Source organism: Anser anser (genome assembly GCF_964211835.1).
Source record: "Anser anser genome assembly, chromosome: 1".
NCBI lineage: Eukaryota > Metazoa > Chordata > Aves > Anseriformes > Anatidae > Anser > Anser anser.
Window position 1 is genome coordinate 36661333 of NC_139720.1, and position 22076 is coordinate 36683408.

At 38.9% G+C, this 22076-nt stretch overlaps 1 protein-coding gene across 6 annotated transcripts in view; it reads left to right on the plus strand.

Moving 5' to 3' along the window:
* TBK1 (TANK binding kinase 1) overlaps positions 1–15742 on the plus strand; it is a 29112-nt gene extending 13370 nt beyond the window's left edge. For 3 of the 6 annotated variants that reach the window (XM_083844256.1, XM_083844257.1, XM_083844255.1), the window contains exons 9-20: positions 443–639; positions 3131–3189; positions 4254–4345; positions 4775–4876; positions 6336–6414; positions 7315–7436; positions 7552–7628; positions 7963–8002; positions 10395–10496; positions 10598–10694; positions 11758–11864; positions 12209–12643. In XM_083844256.1, coding sequence (XP_083700382.1) covers positions 443–639; positions 3131–3189; positions 4254–4345; positions 4775–4876; positions 6336–6414; positions 7315–7436; positions 7552–7628; positions 7963–8002; positions 10395–10496; positions 10598–10694; positions 11758–11864; positions 12209–12404 — 1270 coding nt within the window. In that variant the 3' untranslated portion in view covers positions 12405–12643. Of the gene's footprint in view, positions 1–442; positions 640–3130; positions 3190–4253; positions 4346–4774; positions 4877–6335; positions 6415–7314; positions 7437–7551; positions 7629–7962; positions 8003–10394; positions 10497–10597; positions 10695–11757; positions 11865–12208; positions 12644–13189 lie in introns of those variants that run through there. The other 3 variants (XM_083844258.1, XM_083844259.1, XM_083844254.1) reach the window with 2 other exon arrangements.
* The last annotated feature ends 6334 nt before the right edge of the window (positions 15743–22076 follow it).

The window sequence follows — 22076 nt, forward strand, 5'->3', positions numbered from 1 at the left end:
TGTGTGCTTTTTGACGTGTAGAACACCAGACTTTTCTCTTGGAGAGACTATATACCTCTTTTTAAGAAATGGGTATGCTTGAGAAAAGTGAAGTATGCTTCCTTCCTCTCATCTGATGTTGTCTGTTTCTACTGACCTTCAGACTGCAGGACAAAGCAAGTTTGTTTACACAGACACTCACAAAAAGTGCTTTGGTGGAAAATCAGAGGTAGAGAGGGAAGTTTGGTATTTTCCAAGGAACAGCATTTCTTTTTGTAACAGAGCAAGCTGGAGCCTTAGGCAGCGCTGCTTTTTGGTGTTATAAGACAGATGCTTTATGTATAAAAAGTGTTCTTAATTCAAAAGAAGTAAAAAGGGATTTTATTATAAGTAATACAAAATCTGAGTTGTTGAACCGTTGTAGTGACTCTAACTAGTACTGTATGTATTGTTTGTATTGTAGAGCTGCTATATTTCATGAGCTGGTCTACAAACAGACAAAAATACCGTCTCAGAATCAAGAACTGATATATGAAGGTCGGCGTTTAATACTGGAGCCTGGCAGATTGGCACAACACTTCCCCAGAACTACAGAGGAGAATCCTATCTTTGTAGTGAGCAGGGAGCCCGTGAACATTGTCGGATTAATCTACGAAGAAGGTATGTGACAGTCATTTCTCCTTTCTTGTAGCTATCCTTGGTAAATAGTGTTGCTTATTTACTTAACATCTTATGTCTGGATGACGTAAAGTGTTTCAAAAGCTTCTCTGTGAATATCTGAATTTTTAAGCAAGCGGTCCAATTTAAAATATGCTGAGTATCCAGCATATTTTTACAGTAACAGTAGCTACAGTGTACCTAGTGCTGTGAACCCAAGCATTTGTAGCTGTGGTGGTGCATATGGGGTTCTGAAACTTTTTTGAAGCACACACTTTTCAAATGTTGAGGGGAACGTTATAGAATGTTATTCAAAGCTGGTTCGTTTGTTATTTCTCACTAAGTGGAAATTCAGGCTTTGCTCTGTTTGTTTTATTCCTCATGAATGTGGTTGGTTTTTCTGTTAGCAGAGGAGGTCTTAACACCTTGCCTTTGCTTAGAAGATAAGGTAATGTCATAGCAGAAGAAAACAAAACTCAGTTTTTGCATTTATCACTGAGAGGCTTACAGAAGGCCCTGTGCCACAGCCCTTTTTTTTTTTATGAGACAAGGTAGAGGACAAATCTCCAGTTGAGAGATCAGCCTTGGCTTTTGTCAGTGTGTCTCACAGTGAGTGCTAGAGCCAGCTGGTGCTCACGCAGAGGTGCCGAAGAGTGTGGGTAGGTGTGCTGTCTGTAGACGGATCACCAGCGCCTTTATGTTGTCAGAGCTCTCCGAAGGAGTCCGTAAGTGTGAGAACAAAGGAGATTCAGCTGATGGAGGCTATCCTAGATTTCAAAAGGTGTTCAGTGAAGTCCCACCCGTAAGACTCCTGATGAATCTAAGCAGCAATGAGATGAGAGGGACGGGTCTCCCACAGGGACAAACGTAGGGCTGAAGAACAGAAATAAATGGCTGGCTTTTGCAATGGAGGGAGATTGTTAGTGGTGATCTGTGTTAAATCTGCACTGTGCAGCATGTTCACAAGTAATCTGGAAAAATAAGTATATTTTGCTGAAAATACCACGTTAAGGTGTTTAAGGTAAAGGCTGGTTATGACGGTATGTGTGAGAACCACACAATATGGACAGGCTAGGCAGATTAGATGAAAATCCATGGAGATGCACATGAAAACAGTGTCCAGTGTGGGGAGGGGAAACAGCCTGAACTTACGGAAGGACTCTGCTTTCCTGCTATTCTACCTTGCCATTCGGGAAGAAGATCTTGGAGTTTTAATGGATGATTCTGGGCAAACATCTGCTCGGTGCTTTGCAGCAGTCAAAACAGCCAGTGGAAAATTAGGAATGATCAATGAGGCTAAAAAATAATGTTAGTCCCCCTGCATTCACTTACTGTATGCCTTTACTTTGACCTTTGAGTTTCTGGATAGTTCCAGGCCCTTTTCCCTCCTCTTTCCAAGATGGTATAGAAGCACTAAAACATCTTCTGAGAAGAGCAACAGGGATGGCTTAAGAATTGGTAGAATGGATGAATTTTCAGCTGAGAAGGAAGCGGTGAGGGAGCAGAAGAAGAGGGATGTGCTGTATGCATAGGCTTTTGAGCAGTATTTAGAAGCTGCATAAGGATTGCTTTACTTTTTCTTCTAATAGAAGAACCACAAAATACCAAATCCAGTTGTCATGTTTACTGCTTTGAACCTGCGTGAGAGATACTTCCATCACAGAAAACATACTTAGGCTGCAGGTTTTTGCTACAAGATTTGAATGCTAAAGCTTTTAATGGGTTCAGGAAGGCTTCCATTAAATTAATGGAAGAGAAAACAATGTAACAAGGGCTTCATTAAACACAAATTTCATCAGATCTCAGGAAGTCCTTGAAAGGCAAATTGTTTGAAGCTGAGAGGATCTGAGAGGAAATTAGATTTTGTCCTGTTCTTTTTTTCTGTAAACTTTTGCTGTTGTCAGCTGTGGGAGACAACATACTGAGCTGGGTGATATCACAGAATGGCTTGGGTTGGAAGGGACCTTAAAGGTCATCTAACTCCAACCCCCTGCCATGGGCAGGGACACCTCCCACCAGACCAGGTTGCCCAAAGCCCCATCCAGCCTGGCCTTGAGCACCTCCAGGGATGGGGCACCCACAGCTTCTCTGGGCAGCCTGTGTCAGGGCCTCACCACCCTCACAGAAAAGAATTTCCTCCTAACATCTTATCTAAATCTCCCCTCTTTTAGTTTAAAACCGTTTCCTCTTGTCCTATCATGTGACTGAGCATGAAGTTGTTGTCCATCTTTTTTAGAAGCCCCCTTTAAGTATCGAAAAGCTTCAATGAGGCATCCCCGGAACCTTCTCCAATAATGCCTTTTATTTAGAGGTGTTCCATATAACAAAACAAAATGAGACACTTCTTACATTCCTAGCTTCTGACTCAGTTGTGTTTTTGAGTTTTAGTAATAAATATTTCTTCAACATGTACTAGTGCATCTCTTATTTTATTAAGACTTTTGAAGTCTCTCATGAAACACAGGAAAATACAGATGTTTGTTTTATGTTTCAGTTTTACTTCCTAAAGTACATCAACGTTATGACTTGGATGGGGATGCCAGTATGGCTAAAGTGAGTAATTGTGATTTTGATTTATATAGCTGTCTCAGATAATGATACTGAGATGAAAGCTACTTAATTCTCAGATGAATCATGTTAATAAAGCTATTTTAATATGCTGGTAGGAATTCTGACCAACAGAAGCGTATTTGTTAACAAGGGCTCCAGAATCATATTTTATTAAAGCCAGAATTCGTGTACAAAACATGTTTGTATTTAAACAAAAAATTAGCCTTCTAAAGTCCAAGTGCTTTGCTACTGCAAAAAGGCACTCCTGAAGGCTCCAGAGCTAGAAGGTTCATAACATCTGCAAGAGTAGAATTTCGGTTGCCTTTCTTGGAAGTTTACAAGATCTCTGTGGGAGACAAGTAGTGGATGTTTCATTTTTCTTGTTGTTATTCTAAAATTACTAATGGGTGCATTGACATGCTTTGACTTTCTGACAACTGTTTATGCTATTCCTATAAAACGTTGTCTGCTGAGGAGCTTTGTGTTCGGGCAAGGTAGTCCTAAAAGCATACGTCTCTTTGGAAACCAAATGTCTTTCAGATTAATAAACAGAAAGTAAGCAGTTGATATTATTAAAAATATTTTAAACTATCATTTGTGAAACTTTGTTCAGAATTCCAAGTGATACAGCAAACTTGTAAGTGGAAATTAGGTGAAAGAAGAGTCCCTTGCCTTAGAATTGTCAAATTTTATAATTTTTACTAGTTTCTTTTAATGTATGTGTTTAATTCCTAAACTACTGAGGAAACGTACTTGTGACTTCCCAGACGTTAAAGTAAATGCTGGGAGTAAGTGGTGTGATTTTTTGCTTAAAAAAGACTTATTTTCATCCCTAACAGATACTTCAGCATAACTGGAAAAACTCACTACCATGTTTAGCTGTGCCTCCATAACTAGTGTTTGGTTATTTCCTGACTAAAGTTTGGGCAAAGTTACGCATTTTATACTACCATCTTCATGTTGCTCTTTGATCTATTAATCTATGTTACTTTGTTGTCATTGACCTGAAACAATTGTTAAAAGAATGACAGTTTAGTACTAATGTGTTGTTTTGTTTTTTTACCCAGGCAGTAACAGGTATCGTATGTTATGCCTGTAGAGTTGCCAGTTCTTTGCTGCTTTACCAGGAGCTGATGCGAAAAGGCATACGGTGGCTAATGTAAGTACTTGATTGAATTGCAGTGAATGCGATTTTTTTTTTTAATTATTTTTATTGAGATATACCTTGGCTATCAATACGTAATTTTGTAATCCTGGGAGGGAGGTTTCTTTTACTGCCTGAATATGAATAGACTTTCTGATTTTAACATCTTTTCACCATTAAGGAAACAAAGATTCTTTTTTCTGTCAATAAGTTTTAGGTATTTGCAGTTTCACTTTCTCCTGTGGATAGTCAAAGTATAATCTCCGGTAACATGCAGGTACAATTGAGCAGCTTGCACAGGATAGTTTTATATGAGGATTATACTAACACATCTCTAAAGGAAAGCAATTTTACTAGCAGTTACTACTGTAGATGTATTATTGTATTACTGATTGCTGGTAAGATGGCAGTTGAATGCTAGACTAATGCTTCGCTATTTTTTAGTGAAATAATTAAGGATGATTACAATGAAATGGTTCATAAAAAGACTGAGGTCGTCATCAGGCTGGATTTCTGCAGCAGAAACATTGAAAAAGCTGAGAAAATGTGAGTAGAAGCACTACACCTAATGCATTTATTTTCTTTATAGTCTTTAATGGCAGTGGTATTTTAGGCTACGTTTATTTACAGAGTTTTTGCCCTTAAAAATTGAATTTGAATTAGCATGGCTTTACTGACAGCAGTGATTTCACTTAAGCAGATTTAGTAATATGCTCACATATGGTGGTTAATGCACACATGTAGAGCCAATGGGCTTTTAGAGTAACTCCAGCAGCCATGTATGTACACCACCAGCTTGTACGTAGTAATTGTGGATACCAAAGGACTTGTCAGAGTTGACGTGCACATGCCAAATATGTAAAAACTGACCCATCTGGGCTTTAAGGTACTTGCTTTAAAACAAACAAAAAAAAAACCCAGCAACTAGCAAAGGTGATGACTGACAAAACCACAGTGTACCTGGGTAGCCTAACTGCAGATCATCAGGGCTGTACTCCAAACATTCCTTCAAGCCAGTTTACACTAGGTAACAGGACCGTTTGGCCCAGATATCTTCCTGTGTTCTGCCAGGTCCTGCAGATGAGTGCCACTTACACTGCTCAGAAGAAGTCATGTAGGTTCTGTGACTAGTACGTCCTGTTGTATCTCAGAGCAGCTGTTTGAACAAAAATTATAGTAGTTCTCATGTGAATAGAAGTTTCCTATGTGTTTGCATGTAGTCTTTCAGCCTCCTAGGAAGTGGCAGGATTTTCAGTTTACTAACTTCAGAGGACTTTCACGGAGTTTGCAGAGGACACGTCCTCTTGTTTGTCCTCCTTTTTCAAGGCTCTGCTGTAAAGCATGACAATGCAGAGCTTTTATTTGGCAAGGTAACCAGGGTATTCGCCTGTGGCAAAGTATGTATTGTTTGAAAGTAGCTGGGCTGGTTTTTCATGGTATTTTTAAAAATAAAATATGTCTGGACTCAGCAGGAAAAATACCCTCCTGGATGATTTATTTGACACTTGAACTATAGTCTTACGGAAAGTGTCAGTATGAACAGACTACTAGCCCAGCCTTTAAGTTTTTGGTAACTCAGCCTTTCCAGTGAATTTCTACAGAAAAAACATCTTGGTGCAGTGGTTTGTTGTGTCATTGATTACGTGAAGAATCATTAGTTTGGTAACCTATTAAAAATGAATTGATGAGAGGAAACAACTTTCTACTACCTGTCGAATACAAGTAATGAGAGTAGAATTAAAAAAAAAGTTAGAAATGGAACTTTCAGACTTCTTTTTAACAGTTCAAATGTAGGAAAACGTTCAAGGAAGAATTTTTTTTCTTAATTTTCATTACTAATGGCCACTTAGAGCTGTCTGTCTTTCATGTCTGCTTGGCAGATAATGTATTTCATATAGAAGAAGTGGTAGTTATCGTTAATCTTTAGATTCAAGGAATATTTTGAGTGCATTCATTACTCTTATTTTTTTTATAATGTGCTTTTATAAATGTGCTTTGCGTTCAGATATGAGAATTTGATGCAGATCAACTTGGAATCATCAGAAGTGGATGAAATTTCAGAGATACACACAAAACTGTTGCGTGTAAGTATTTTACAAACCCATGTCATTCTCAAAATGGTGTTTCTAGAGAAAGAATGAAAAATTAAAATAAACAACAAAGGAACAGTAATAAAGGGTTTTCTATGAGTAACAACTCTGATTTTTCAAAGTCATTTCTAGACAGTCAAAGGCAGTTCAAATGCCTGTATCTAGATGTGGTTATCTTTCTGCAAAGACACCAAATCCTGTTATTAGTCCAGTGCAGTGAAAACAGTTGGTCATCCCTGAAAATACAATTCCATTTACTACAATAATCAAGTGAAAAATTATAACCACAAAATGTATTTTACTTTGAGAATCTTTTTTCCTTTCCTTAAAGAACTTTAAACTCCTTAGTTGGCTTTCTAAAGTGATACATACACAAGCACGCTTCAGAGTGATCTGCTTTGAAATTTGTATCGAGTTTCCAGACAAGTAAAAGATGGAAAATAACTTTTCAGACTGGTATCCTGGGAAGATGTGTAAACTAGAAAGGAAAAGGTGATTACTGCATTTTTATTTTGGAGGTTGTATGACTTGCAGAGAAAGAAATGTATGAATTTAGTGGATAGTTAGTCATTATGTGAACTCATAACAAACTAAAACAATGAGAGTAGAAGTAAATTGGGAATATATGAAAGGTAAAATCTTGTTGTTGAAGACTCTGAAAGAGAGAATTAATACTAACAAATAGAAACACCAGCTTCAGAGAAATTCTTTCTTGAATAATAATGTATTTTATCTGCTTTTAGCTAAGCTTCAGCAGATGATTGGGCATATTTCTTTAATGAAGGTTAGTTAAACAAATGGGTCTGTAGTATTAATGTGCTCAGTCTGTTTTCAGCCTGAATTAATTTTTCACTTTACCCAGTGGTAAGATTGAACTTTCTTGCTCTTATGTAGCTGTCCGGCTCTCAGGGCACAATAGAAACCAGTCTTCAAGATATCAAAAACAAGCTTTCTCCTGGTGGTTTACTGGCTGATACCTGGGCAAATCAAGAAGGCATGCATCCAAGAGACAGAAAGTGGGTAATTGTATTACCTCTTTTAATATGGATTAGTTGTAGTTCATAAAAGCTCATTAATAGCTGCCTAAGTTTGTGTGTAAAATTCCTAATTTTATTCCTTTTGTCGCTCTAGTCCAGAAAGGCTGCAGGCACTGCTATGTTCCATCACAGATATTTATTATCAGTTCAAAAAAGACAAAGCGGAACGAAGTAAGTAACTTATTTGATTCACTTTTAACATAAACTCTAGTGTAAAGGACAGGTCAGTTCTTGTTCTGTTAGGATATTTGTGATAGCAATGAACAGTTGGTCAGCAGCAGTGAATATGTCTGTAGGCCTTTCCTAGTTAGCTACTGTCTTAAAGCCCATGTGAATGAAACTCACAAATCTGAATTGCAATACTGGCGGAAAAAAAAAAGTAAATTGCTGCTTTTACCTACCAACATAGAAGAACACACAGAAAATGGGTAAACTAAGTGGAGTTTTACATAAATACAACTAACAGAATTAAATTGGTAATGTCTGTCATCTGCTCTGATCCTAGGGCTTCCTTATAATGAAGAACAAATTCACAAGTTTGACAAGTAAGTTTTGAAGTTACATTTGGGAAATACCATGGTTGCTTTCAGGTCCTACAGGCACGCTTGGCAATAACCTCTTCTCTTGATTGTTGCTGTAAATTATAACTGCTTTAGGAGTATTTTTTTTAATGTCCTTTAAATATCTTAAATACATAGGGTGCCAGCATGTTATAACGAGGTGTTTTCTGTCAGTGGAATTCTGTCACACCGTCACAGATACACCTTTTAAAGGTAGATGTGAAATACCTGTTCCTAATCTGGGCATAATTATCTTACAGGAAATATCTTTTTGTCCTGTTTGTTTTAGAGAGGAATAGAACCCTGAGTAACAGTAAAGTGATTTTGTAGCTAAAGTGGATATAATTTTTTACAGATAAATAAGGCATGGACTAGCTGGATGAAATTATAGAAATTACAGAATTACTTAATATTCAGGAAATATAGTGTGTAAAATAAACTTTAATGCTGTTCTCCATACTGTTGAAAATTGCCACTTACAAGTTAAGTGTCTGTATGTAATCTGGTTGTCTAGACACCCATGAGGCTTCTCTGACTCTGAAGACTTAGACTTAACTCTTGAGCAACTCTAAACAGCTACTCTGCTCATCCTGCAGCACTTGTCTCAGGATCCACGCAGTTACTCCTACACAGGTGCCTAATACTATCTGAGTCGCCCTTAGGTACCTCAGATGTGGTCTGAGACTGGGAGGTAGGACGTGACTAATGGGAGACCTGCACCTTTCGGGATGCACAGCTGGAAGCAGCACAGGGTATTGTTGTGCATCTCAAATGATGCTAGATGCTTGTGTTTAAGTAACTAAGTTACCTTCCTAGAGGCTGGTCAGTTGAGTGGTTTCGTAGTCATTGCTTACTGGTGTATGAATGTAGACACTGCTTCTGGAACTTTCTAAGAATTCTTGATGTTGCTACCACTACTGTGGTTCACTAACAATTACAGATGGAGAGCCAATGTGAAGGTGGCACTGACAGGTATTCTCTTGGTCACGATTTTACCATAATGAGAGCTAAATGGTGTAACTGCCAGCTGGGGAGGGGAGATTGCTTTAATGTAAAATTTTTGAACTCAATGATCCTTGTGGGTCCCTTCCAACTCGGGATATTCATTGATTCTAAAGGCCAAGAAGGAACAAGAAACCTAACTAGTTATGAGATAGATCTTGATACACTGAAAGTGGCTTGGACACATCATTGTCCTGCAACAGCCAGAACTTAACATAGGAGATAATGTGAGCAATAATTTCAAGTCCTGTGTTCTAAAGAATGTCGTCAGAAAACAGGTAAACATTGAGACTGAATCCACACCATATTTTAAAGCAGCTCTCCCTTTAGCAGACAATTTTTTTTTTCTACTACTAATCAAACAGTGTCCTTGCATTAATATGTGAATAACTTTACATAAATAGGCTTCATTTTAATGGCCTTGAATTTTCTACCGCAAGTGTTTCCTCAAGATTGTATGGGTGTATTTGAGATCCTAACTACATCCTTTTTAATTTGATGCCTCCCAGAGAGAAATGGCAGTGGTTTGCCTTAAGTACCTGCTCTTCTGCAGTGCAATAGCTTGAGTTCCACTGATCTGAGAAATGAAACTGAAAAACTTTGTGCCTTTAGCAACAGTGATTGGCCTTTGTAATAGCTAGTACTAAACAGATAAAGGAGCAGCACTAAATTCATATTTTTTTTGTGGCTGAATGACAGGTATGCATGCCTGATTATAAACCAACTACATTCCAGCCAACATTTGATTAACCAAAGGCTATCATGCAAGAGTTAATGATATACCAGAAGCAGTTGTTAGACTGCAGCCCTCAGTATCCTAGATTCCTTTAGTTTTGCTTCCTGGTGCGATGCATAGTATGGTATGGCAGCTCTACTGGGACTGCTGTCTGCAATGCTAACAAGAATTGCTTGTCATAAATTTAAGCTGACACAAAAATCCAATTTTTGTGTTGCATGGATATTATTCAGCACAAAGGATTATTTATATATGCTGGAGGTTCCAAATATCTACCAAAGACAAATTAGAAATAATAAGGAGTTTTGCCCTTTCAATTTAGAATCCTTTTCCCTTAAATATAGTTGCTTGGATAAATGCTCACTGGGAAAATACATCTGACCAATTATTCATACACCAATAATTGCAACTTCATTCATTCAGTTACTTTTTTTTTTCTCCCTGCTAGGGAATATTTTTGAAGCATAACCTGTCAGTTCATGCAGTGTGTTGAATTCTCATACATTACAACTGCACAAATGAAATTGGCTGAAGAGATTTTAAGTCTTTTTAAGCCTTTTCTCCAAGTTTCAGGAAGTGAATTGGAGGACGGGTTTCTGAAAAGAGTACAACACTGTTTTGGTTGTTTCTGTGTTGCAGGCAGAAGCTGTATTTGCATGCTACAAAAGCCATAGCTCTATTCAAAGAAGAATGTGTCAGCAAGTATGATATATTTCTGGACAAGGCTGAGGACTGGACAAGGCAAGTTTATTGATTTCTTTAATATTCAGAAGTGTTCACTGCACCACTTTTTTACGAGATTCTTAAAGGGTCTTGAAAGAAAACCTTTTTTTTTCTTCTAGGAAAATGCTTCACATAAGGAAGCAGTTACTGGCTCTCACCAACCAGTGCTTTGACATTGAAGAAGAGGTATCCAAATACCAAGATTATATAAACGAGGTAGAATTCTTCTAAATTATTTAAAGTGTTGACAAAAATAAAAGACTATTCTATATTGTTTCATATTAATACTGTTGTTTATAGTGAGTCATACTTAGGTTAATGCAGTCGTATTAAAATATAGGGCTGTTTGGATGTAGTATTTGGTCTATAGTAGTTTCACTGATGATATAGGAGTTGCATAGAGGACAGCCTGGTTTACAAATCCTGACTTGATTTTTATTTTATTTTATTTTTGATATCACTAGCAGTCCAAAAAAAACATCTGTGCAAACAGATGTGAGTTTGCTGGGAGGTGTTCTGTGTAACTACTGTCACAATAGTATCTAAGTGCCTAGAGGATTATGTTAATACTCTTATGAAGCATAAGACACTACTCCCATATTCAAGATTAGGGGGGTACATGCTCAAGGATACATGCTAATATAATGCTGCTGGTGGCATGCAAGAAAACATTTTGTTAAAATTTGGACAGTGACTCTTGCAGGATGTCAACAGAATTATCTCAAAATTGAGAGAATGAGAATAGCTGTAACTCTTTTGGGTGTAATCTAGTTAATGAGACATATAAGGATCATAGTCAATGCACTGTCCCCAAATCAAAAAGTAATCTAAAAGTGCATTTTCATTCAATAAAATTGTTATTCTTTATAAAGGAAGTAAATACGAAAGAAAAACACCCAAGAGATTAAAAAAACAACAACAACAAACCAACAGTGAAGAGCAGTGTTTTACTTGTCTGTTTGTATTTTAGTAGCATGTCAGAAGTCAGTTATTCACTAGAATCCTGTTGCCTTAGGATATCTACAGACATAACAAATAGATAATTCCTCCTTTTGAGAGTTCGTTATGGAAGTATAAGGCTCTTAAGAAGATGGAACAAATCAGGGAACTACAGGTTATATCTATAACGAAATTACTATGATGATCTCACACCTTACTGTTCTAATGATTTTATGAGACATCATACCAACAGAGAATTTAAAGAAGGATTTTAGGGTGGCCATCAAGACATGTATCACAGCTTGTATTTTAATTTGTGTTACCTTTTTGTCTGTTGCAGTTACAAGATGCTCTGCCTCAGAAAATGTTTGCAGCTTCCAGTGGGATGAAACACACCATGAATACAGTTTACCCAAGTTCAAACACATTAGTGGAAATGACTCTTGGGTGAGAATTTATTAATTGGGTGTATGTAATATTCCATGCCAATTATACAGATGGATTGAAAAGAATGTTTGCAGTTGACTTAGTGATTGTTGTCAAGGCTGGTAATTTTATATTTATTGCAGGAAAAAAAACCACTTTATATTGCTAAAGCAGTGGTACAGATTTGTGAGTAAAAGGATACCGCTAATAAATATCCAACACTTTTAGTAAATAACCAACCTGATATCTGTCTCCCATTTGGTAGGCAGTAACAAGTTACTAAAAGCTGTGTGGTGGTGAGTGGTTGTAGTAGATAACTGCCTCTGTAAAAATTGTAACCTTTCTTTTGCTTCTTATTATTACAGTATGAAGAAACTAAAGGAGGAAATGGAAGGGGTTGTTAAAGAGCTGGCTGAGAACAACCACATTTTGGAAAGGCAAGCAATTATTTTCCCTTTGTGGGCTGATAATAGGAGCAAACTTAATTTGATACGTTTTGTAGATTCAGAATACAAACTAAGGGACAGTTCTTTAATCTCTTTAACTATAAATATATTTTGAACTATTAATCTGAGGTGTAACAAGAAAACTTTAAAACCTTGAAACATTACTGTAAAATTATTCTGATAAAGCAGTCATGACATTTTTGTTCAGTACCACTTAGATTTAGCTAACGGAAATATCTGTTGCACAGAGATTAATTCTGAATTTCAACACAACATTTTTGCAGTAATCCAGTAGGCTGTTTTAACTCATCACTTTTAGATATTTTTAACGACGGTGAAATTATGCCAATATTGAATACATCGTATTCAATGTATTCATGTATACATGTATACATATATATATGTATATATGTATGTATATATATGTATATATATATACATATATATGTATACATGTATACATTGTATTCATCAAAATTGATGAATCATTGAATGATTTTGCAGTTTTCCGATCGCTTAAATAAAGCAGGGAAGAAGAGTTTTCATTATTACATATAGAATACTTTTGCTTTTTTCCATAATGATGATAAAATATAACATCCTGATGATGATAATATATGAAAATAATAATATCCTAAAAGCTTCAAGGTAAATTGCTGATAGAGCTGAGCTGAGCTTCAAGCGGACTTGGTTTGGTTTTGTTCCTCATGCCCAGTCCCATACCAGAAAGGATGCTATTCTCCAAGTACCTTGTTGTCACCTACAGAAGTTAGATACAAATGTGTGTGTCAGCATGTAGCAAGGGAAAGGAGAAGTCCCACAAATAAATTATAATGAAAAAGATTAATTGATTCTATATTTAATTCAATCACCTAAGAATACACTGCTTTTTCATTTCAGATTTGGTGCTTTGACTACGGATGGTGGCCTGCGGAACGTGGACTGTATCTAGCTTTCAAAGGACTTGAAGAGGACTTGTAAATTTTTCAAAGGGAAAAAATACAATTGGGACATGTAAAAACAGACGATAATTCTGTACCCATTTTTTTTTCCTCTGCAACTGTAGTATTAAAAAATGTAAATATGTATAATATGTAAATATAGAAGATATATATATCTTTTTTGTCAACATTAGGATAGAATTACTCCTGGCAGGGAATTTAACCCATGGAAGATCTCTGACAGAGTCCTAAAGGCAAAAGTGTTGTTGATGAAGTTGATATGTATTTGTTTTTAATATTGCCCCTTTTTCAGAGTGCAATTTACTCTTTATTGCAAGAGAATTTGCAAAATACTAAAAATTATGATTAGTCGTTAAAGGGTGTATTGGTTTTCCTTTAACCACTACTGTTATTTTGGAGTCTACTTGAATGACTCTAATATCACAAAACAGGAGGACTGTTAAATCAGGTCTCTTTAAGTAGGTGTCAATGGGGACTAAAAGCACAGACAGGACAGAGTGGAAATGCCTTTCTCTTTCCTTCACATCCAGACTGTTAGTTCACTACTACGAGAAAATAAATTCACAACTTTTTTTAAGTCCTTGTCCATATTTGGTGCCATGTTGTCTGCTCTGTATGTGGAAATTTTGCACTCCAGGTTGTCAGACTGAATGTAGAAACTCCTTTTGTAAAGTAATGTTTTCAGAGTTTTCCTGAAATCTTGTTGCTCGCCACAAGAGAAGTGGGTTCTTTAAGTAAGATAGCTTTTTGAGAATTCTATTTGCAGACATAGTTTTAAAAGGTTAAAAATTTTGTAAGAATTTGGGGGCTGTCACTAGACTAGATAGCACTATGCCTCAGTGGTAACTGAATACTAGAAAAATTACTTACCAGTTCAGATCTTGAAAAAGGACCTCACCCACTGCTGACTTATGACTGAGATATTAAGTGAAAAATGTAGTAAGACTGTGTATTTATTTTCCGGGATCAGTAGTCACTACTTTCCAGTACTACACGTTTGGGTTGCAGAGATGCAGAATGAAACTGTCTGCTCCAAAATATGTAAAATGAGAGGAGGAAGAGAAGAGGAAAACAAACCAAAAAGATCCCTTAGAAAACAACTTTTACTTTGTTTGGATACTACAGGTGCACTTATTTCAGGTGAAGAACATGTAAATGTTGCAGGTTTCACTCTTTCTGTGTAGAAACCTGTTTAGAGATGATCAATAGTATCCAAATAGCTCTTCTAGTTGCCTTATTTAATCTGTAAGAAGAGCTGGATCCATGCTATTTAAAATTATTCATAATTAGTGGTGAAAGATTTAGGTCTAAATTAAACAGTAGTAACCTGTGATAGCATCTAAGAATTTTGTGGTTTTTATGCCCTGCTTATCTGTCCGGGTCAGTAAGCAACACATTTCCATTTTACTTAAAAAAAAAAAAAAAAAAAAAAAAAAGTATGAAATGTATAAGTGATTATTTCTTTGCTGAAAGAAGAGGAAATTCACTGCCTTGATATCTTTGAGACCTGCTTTCCAGTGTTCTTGGTTAGAATCAAATATTAGAAGGAAAATCAAATAGTCACTATCACATGGGTCTAAGAATATTCCTTTGCAAGCTTTGTTAAAGAAATCTAGCTATGCAAAACTAGTGCAGCAGTTTGTTACATGTTTTTCCTTGGTTAGCCATGGCATTCCTAACTGTTTGTTTTAATATACTGGAATCATGTTTAACTGGAAACTTTAATGCCTGGTTGTGCATTCATTCATTCACATTCACAGTCTCACTGCATGTCAGTAAAACACATGCCTAGGTGTTAAATAATCAGGCTCTCAAATTGTACATAAATTATATATTTTTTTCAACATTATGTTAGTAACTGTTGTATCAAAGGTTCTTAATTTTGAAAGAAATTGAATATTGGAATATATAATTTTTGACTTCCTTTATATTGAAAGTCTGAAAAGGAAAGTTAATTGTAGTAACAATATTGTCCATGTATTGAAGTATGTGCGGCATTCTTTTACATGGTTGAAAATGTTTTATGTTCTATTATGTTCATTTTAAACATTGCTGGTTTTAGTGTTGCTAAATACATCAGTAATTGTAATCTTGTTAAAATTACTTTTTTAAAAAGTAATTTTTATTTACTTTTTTTTTTAAAAAAAAAAAAGTAATTTTAACTAAGCACTAGCTAAAGAACCTGAAATAATCAGTTCATAATCTACTGATTATGTTCTTACGAAGCGTGTATCTTTTTCATGTTGAAGCATGGTGTATGATACCATGGAATTTTTGGCTCATACTAAGTGTCCTGATACTATCAGTTGCGCTACTGATTTGCCAAAAGAAGTAATAGGAAGTAATATATGGTTCTTCCTCCTGAAGCTGGTGAACTGTTTTGGGGGGTTTAGCTTAGTATATTAATTATCTGTTACCTGAACAAATCTGTCTTCATACGAATTGTGAAAATGCATGAGTGAATGACTTAAATACATCATCAACCACTTGCTGTAGGGTGTGTACTTACTTCTTTGTCTTTCCATAATTTCACTTTTTGTCCATTTCAGTATTACCTTTACATTTTTTATTTCCCTGTATGCTCATACGAAATAAGTCTCAAATCTGAGGTACCAAAGTGCAGCTTAGCTTGCATTAGTTGGCTGTCCAAAAAAAGTATCCTGAACAACAGAATCACTACTATAAGCGCAATATGGAGAGCCACTAATCCCTTTTATTTTAACTACTCTGCTGTTGTGTGTTCTGATCAAAGTTAGTTCTCTGTAAGAGTGGCAAAATTCCTAGACTCTGAAACAATCCACTGATGGAGCTCGATCAGTGCTCATTTAGATTACTGTGAAAGTGGTAATCATAGAATAATGTTGCATGTAGTACTATAAGGATTCAAAAGGCTGAATGGAAGGGTTTTTTGTTTGGTTTCCTTTAAGTCTTGAATCCTAGAAGAGGGGAGATGTGGAATAAACTGGCGTTGCATAAAGCTGTGTTTAATTTTTCCCAAACAAAACTATAACTAAGGAGTTGCATGGCATTATATTACTATGAAATCCCCTCCCAAGGGTAAGTGACTTGGTTACCCACGCATGGTCAGCTGAACTGGTGACAGCTGCTACCTAGGGACCTCAAAGCCAGGGACAGAATCCCGCTTTGGCCTGTGCAGAGGAGAGCATGGTTTACTGGTGACCAGCACAATGAAAAGTGAGTCCAAACTGGCTTATCTGTAATAATTTAAAAAGGTACTGGCTACTGAAGATCAGTTAGAGGAGAAAAAAGAGAATAGCTAGGGTCTGGAAAACTTGCCTGAGAAGGACAGGAAAAAATGGGAGTTGGTTGGCTGAAAGGAGAGAAGATTGGAAGAAGGGGGGAGCAGAAATCATCAGTCAGCGGAAGGCTGTCACATCTGTGGTGAAAGGATTAGAGATTACAAATACAAACTGTAGTGCAAGAAAGAGGAAAAAATCCAGACTGAGTTAGGAAATGTCTTTCTGGGAGTGAAGAGAGTCAAGTGCCTGAACAGACTGTTCTGGGAGATAAGCAGACATAGGGGCGTTAGGAACAGGTTAATTGTCAGGAGCTCTTGTGGCCAGTTCTGCCACTGGCAAGGCAGAAGCTTTCCAGCTCTACTTTTTTCTGCCATTTGAACTCTGTTGCATGCTTTTTGGTTATTTGTTCCATTGATTGCAAAGAAAAAAATATCTTAGGGGTGGTTATCCCTCAGTGGACTTTGTTCTTTTGACACAGGTACCAGCATGGCCAGCACCGGCTGTGCTTGTAGATGTCCGTGTGGGCATCTTTTGGAGAACTTTGCTTCATGTTCACAAGGGAGACTGGCAGCAACAGGTAGAGCTGCTGGTGTGCTACAGCCATGGGCGTGCTGCAGTTGTTCAGAGGTGTACTGCTCTCCTGAAGACTTGCACTAGTGTTCGCTGAGGTCTGTGACCGCCAAGTGTTCCCATCAGGTTACGGGCTGTGTCAGTGCTGCCTAGCTGTGGGACACATTTCCCAAAGGAGCTGCTTTAACCAGTTCAGTAGGGTAATTTCAACTGGCATCTACTGACATACAACACCATAACTTCCCGGCTCCCCCTGTGCCAGCGTGAGGGCTGCTTCAGCATCCCTGAGCGTACCTGGGCCACGCAATGTTACGATTCCAGATTAGCTGTTTTTTTTATATATAGCAAATTAGCAATTCTAGAGCCAGCTGTGAGTGGACGCACTGCATCCCAGCTGGGCTCACAGCAGGCACCTCGCTAAGCAGCCGTCAGCCTTGCATGGCAGGCACATTTGCTAACTCATCGTGAAAGGAGCTGATGCTGGCATGACCGCACTGCTGCTTCCCTGGTGCTGGCTGTGGGAGCCTTACTGCAGTTTCAGGTGTAAGCAGATAGGAGCAGGTTACAATCTTTGTATAGATCAGATGAAAGGAATCAGATTTGTATGCGCTTTCATTCCACACGGCTCTCGCTTCCCTTGTCGCTCGCAGTGGTGAGATGCCCTCAGGCAGGGGAGTGGAGCGGTGCTGGCCGCTGCTTTCTGTGAGAGGCACTGGGGGCATGTCAGTGAGGGGCTGTCCGAAAAGCTTCCTGCAGACATCTCGTCATGAAAACCCACCCGCAGCCGTTAATGAAGAGGACAGGGCTGGTAGGCCTGGCGTGCTGCAGAGCCCCGGGCAGCAGCTGTTCCTCCCGGAGGCATTTTCATGGACAGGTCTCAGAAGGGGACACGTGGGACCGTGCTCAGGCCTCGTGGTGATCATTGGGGCAGGTTGCAGATGTGCCCAGCACTGCCATGAGGTGACCAAAGCCATGAGGTGGCCGCAGGGCCTAGATCGCCCTGGCACCTCCCCACCTGTGTCAGCAGTGCTGGTGTCGTACCCCTCACCCGGCCCTGAGGAGAGCCTTGGTTTTTTCCCAAACACTGCATGTGTGGGTGCTGTGAGTCGTGTTCCTCACAGACGCAGCACAACGCGGGTACAACCGCTGTGTTTCTGCCCACCTGTGCGGCACCACAGGGCTCCTGCAGCTCCCTAAAGCCGGTGCTGGTGTGCCCTTCACCCAGCCTGCTGGATGCGAGGATGCCATGTCTGGAAGTACCGAGCATCACAAGGTTGTATCACGTATACACCAAGGAAACGTCTTTTGGGGCTACATGGTAGACAAAGGTGGGTTTTTCTTTCCTCACATGGGAAACAACTTCCCTGTTTTCCAGCCATTTAATTGTCACCAAAGTACTCTTAGAACACAATGATTCAATTCACCTGCTTGCTTCTATTCTCTTCTGTGCTAGAAGGCCATTTGGTGGAGCTGCTGGAACATTTTCATTACTGGGAAATCTCAGAGGAAAAAGCCAGCACATTGCAGACAGAGCTTGCAAGAAGGGCAGCTGGCTCTGTGTCTGCTGAGCAGCTCTGCTGTGGCTGCCTTTACATCACTTAAAAACATGATGTACTTCGTTTTGTTTTCAGTGCTGTTATAAAGCGTAGGGAGAAAGATGAAGGGGAAAAAAATCTTCCCCCATCGAGAACTCAATGGGACGCCTTCTTCATAGTTTCAATTCCCCTCCTCCAAAAAACAAACCCACATCTTTTAGGTTAATCAAGTGCTGTCCTTAGTGGAGTGATGCATGAAGGTGTGTGATTTGCCTTTGATTTACACCACTGAGCCTTCATTTAAGAGATGAGATTTGAAACCCACAGCAGGACAGAAAGGTCAGTCATTTCTTATTGCTTTGTTCTGGCTTAAAGAGATGTTATAGCCTCATATTGTCCTCTGCTGAGTTATAAAACTCCTGTTACAAGGTTCCCATCAGTACACCTACCTTCTGTAGCTCTATTTTTGCAGTTACTAGCCTGAATGGAAAAAGTTGGATGTGAAAAAAAAAAACAACAAAAAAAAAACATATTATTTAAGATAGTGCACCGTTTTCTGACAGGATGTATAAGTACAGTTATGTGAAAGTAGACCTTAAAAATCTTTTTTTTTTTTTTTTTTTCTTTTATGGTCAAACGCTCTGTGGCAAGAGCTTGAAGTGTCATGTTGGATTATGTGTCTTCCAGTAATGTTTTCTCAGAACAATTACAGCTTACAACGCTTTTCCTTCTCCTCTATGACAAGCTCAATTTTTATCAGCCATAGTCCTTCAAGCTACTCTCTTGTATTGCTGGCGAAGTAGCACAGGGAGCATTCAACATTTATAGCCTCGCATGAATATAATATTTAAAAGCCGTACAGCAGTATGGAGATGAGAGGGAACAGGAGCTAAATCACGCCCAGACTGCTGCGAGAAGCTCAGTGCCTGCCTGGCGCGCAGGCACGCTGGCGAGCCGGGCTGATGGACTGATCTGGCAGCCGCAGACACCTCCAGGGCTGCAGCGAAGCTTGTGGCCACCGTGGTAGCCTCTGCTGGGAAAGTCGTGGTCCGCTTCGGGTATCCCTGTGAAGCAGAAGTTACGTCTGAATTTACGAAATAGCTTTCAGAGGTTTCAAGCTGCCTGGCAAGGTGCGACAGTGCTGGAAGGTTCCCAAATTGTTCTGTGGTTTCCAGAGGCTGCAAGTGGTTTGGACCTTCATTTTATGTCATCTAAAAAGGAGACACAACAGCATCTTCCAGATTGTCGGCTGCAGATAAAGAAGGAACTACACGCTAAATTGTCGTGAGGATCCTGAGTCACAAAGACGCAGGTATTATTTTTATTTAAATCACCCTGTCTGGAGTATTGACTGAAGTTGTTTCTCACTAGTTGGTTGCCTCAGACAAGACGAGAGTCAGAGGTGCTGAGCTGGGTGGTAAGAATTAAAAGGCGTGAGAAATTCCCCCTGGGACAGGGAAGCAGTCAAAGGGCACATCAAAGGGGGCATTTTCAAGTACTTAGGTCAGGAGACTTTTCCAGCCCCAGAGAAAAAATCCGTGATGTGGTTACAGGAGTGGTGGCTCCCCGAGCACCCCTGGCCAGCCTTCCCAGGCTGTAGCACAGCTTTGGCAGGGGCTGGACTTTGCTGTCGTCATTTCCCAAAGGGGCTGTGGTCATCTTCAGTTGTTTTTTTTTTTTAACATTCCTTGGTACACATAAAAAAGCAAGGTGAGATTGCTGAAGTGACTGAAGAACTACTGAGAAAGGGTTCGTTCTGCTTCTTTGTGAGTTTTGTTTGCAATGCACACCTAGGTTTTTAGGCTTCTGCTAAAAATTGGAAAAAATACTTTCATATAATCCAGGGAAGAATGATCAGAATGGAAAAAAAAAGTGTTCAAGGAGATCAATGATCATCTGTTTAAATGCAGTGCACAAGGTGCACATTATTCAAGCAATATATTCTTGGAAAAAAATAAGGCAATACTGATATTTCTGGACCTGAGCCCAGGAAGAAAGCCAATTGTAATGAAATACCTCTGGAAAAAAAAAAGAAAAAAAAAAGATGCTTTGTAGTATCTGAGCTCTTGCTGTTGTTTTGGATTACTTTTCAAGAGGGACTTAATCGGTTTAGCACTCCTGACTTGCTCAGCCATTCACCTTTTCACCTCTGTTTTTGGGGGTAAAAACTGGTGATTTGTGCAGATGCAGAATGCCACTGCCTGGTGTGACTGCTCCATACAGAGCAGTTCGAAACAGAAGAGTTCGGACTATTCTAAGTTAAACTAATGATATGATGTGCAGTAAAGAGTGCTTTTCTTTTCTAGTATTCAGGTTTTCTTTCAATCTGAGTGTAATATGAAGTGATAATTTTCAGTGTCAAATCATACTGACAGTTTCATGGTGTACATTATTATGGTGCATAGCAGCCCTGGAATAGCTTTACGGTTTGACTTTATCATCTGACGTTTGAAAAATGAGGTATTTCTAATGGTTTCAGATAAATATCTATCTCCATGCTGCCAACCTTTGGAATACTGTTTCCTGATGGTTTCACTTTCCCCAGAGTCTGGTCACCAGGCTGGGTTTACGTAGGTGGCAGGTGGTGTGAAAGGAATTAACTCTGCAGACTGCTTGCTCCAGACTTCCTAGTTCATTTCTATGGCTTCTCTTTTACCTTGAATTTTGACACTTTCATTGCAAAAAACACTTTTTTATTTAGCCAAATAGAAATGCTGCTAGGCCCTTTGAGGAGCTTTGCTTTCCATTTGCAAGAATATGGAGAGTTTGTAGAGCCTATGTGACTTTCAGTTCAAGCTTTCTGGAGTTATTTAAGCAGATGGCATTTTAGAGGTACCATGAAAAACAGGTTGTTCCTTTTCAACTTGAAGTGATGGGACAGGCTTGGGAGTTCACAGATACTTTTGTTGGAAGTGTGACATTGATGAACTGATACCTACTACTCTTAACACCTGTGTGTCACCCAAGTAGCAGCAGAAGTAGCGTTGTATGTGTTGGGTTCGTGTGGCAAGGCTGGCGATGGCCTCTGCGAGACCAGTGCAGCATAATGCTGCAGGAACACTAGGAAGCAAAACAGAGACTCACAAGTATTTGTGAAAGTGTCTGTAAAAAGTTGCCAAAAGGAAAAACTGCAGTGTCTCTGTCAGATTGCTGATGGGAGTCCTTTATGGATGAGGATTTGGGTCAGCGGGTATCCCTCAGGTACCAGCCCGAAGCGAGGTGCAGCAGCCTCTGTGAGCAGGTAGGAGGGCAAGCTTCCTCTGCCTCCCACTCAGCTCAACCTTGTTCAGCGAACCATCTTGACACCTTTCATCCATTTCTCAGACTTCGCTTTTTGAGCAACCTTCCCTTGTAAAGAATATAGCAGTTTCAGGGCCTTCAGAGTATTATTATTACTTTTCTTTCCCATGGAAAAGGGGATTTTGCTAGGTGCAGGCTAGCCTTTAGTGAGGTGCCCCAC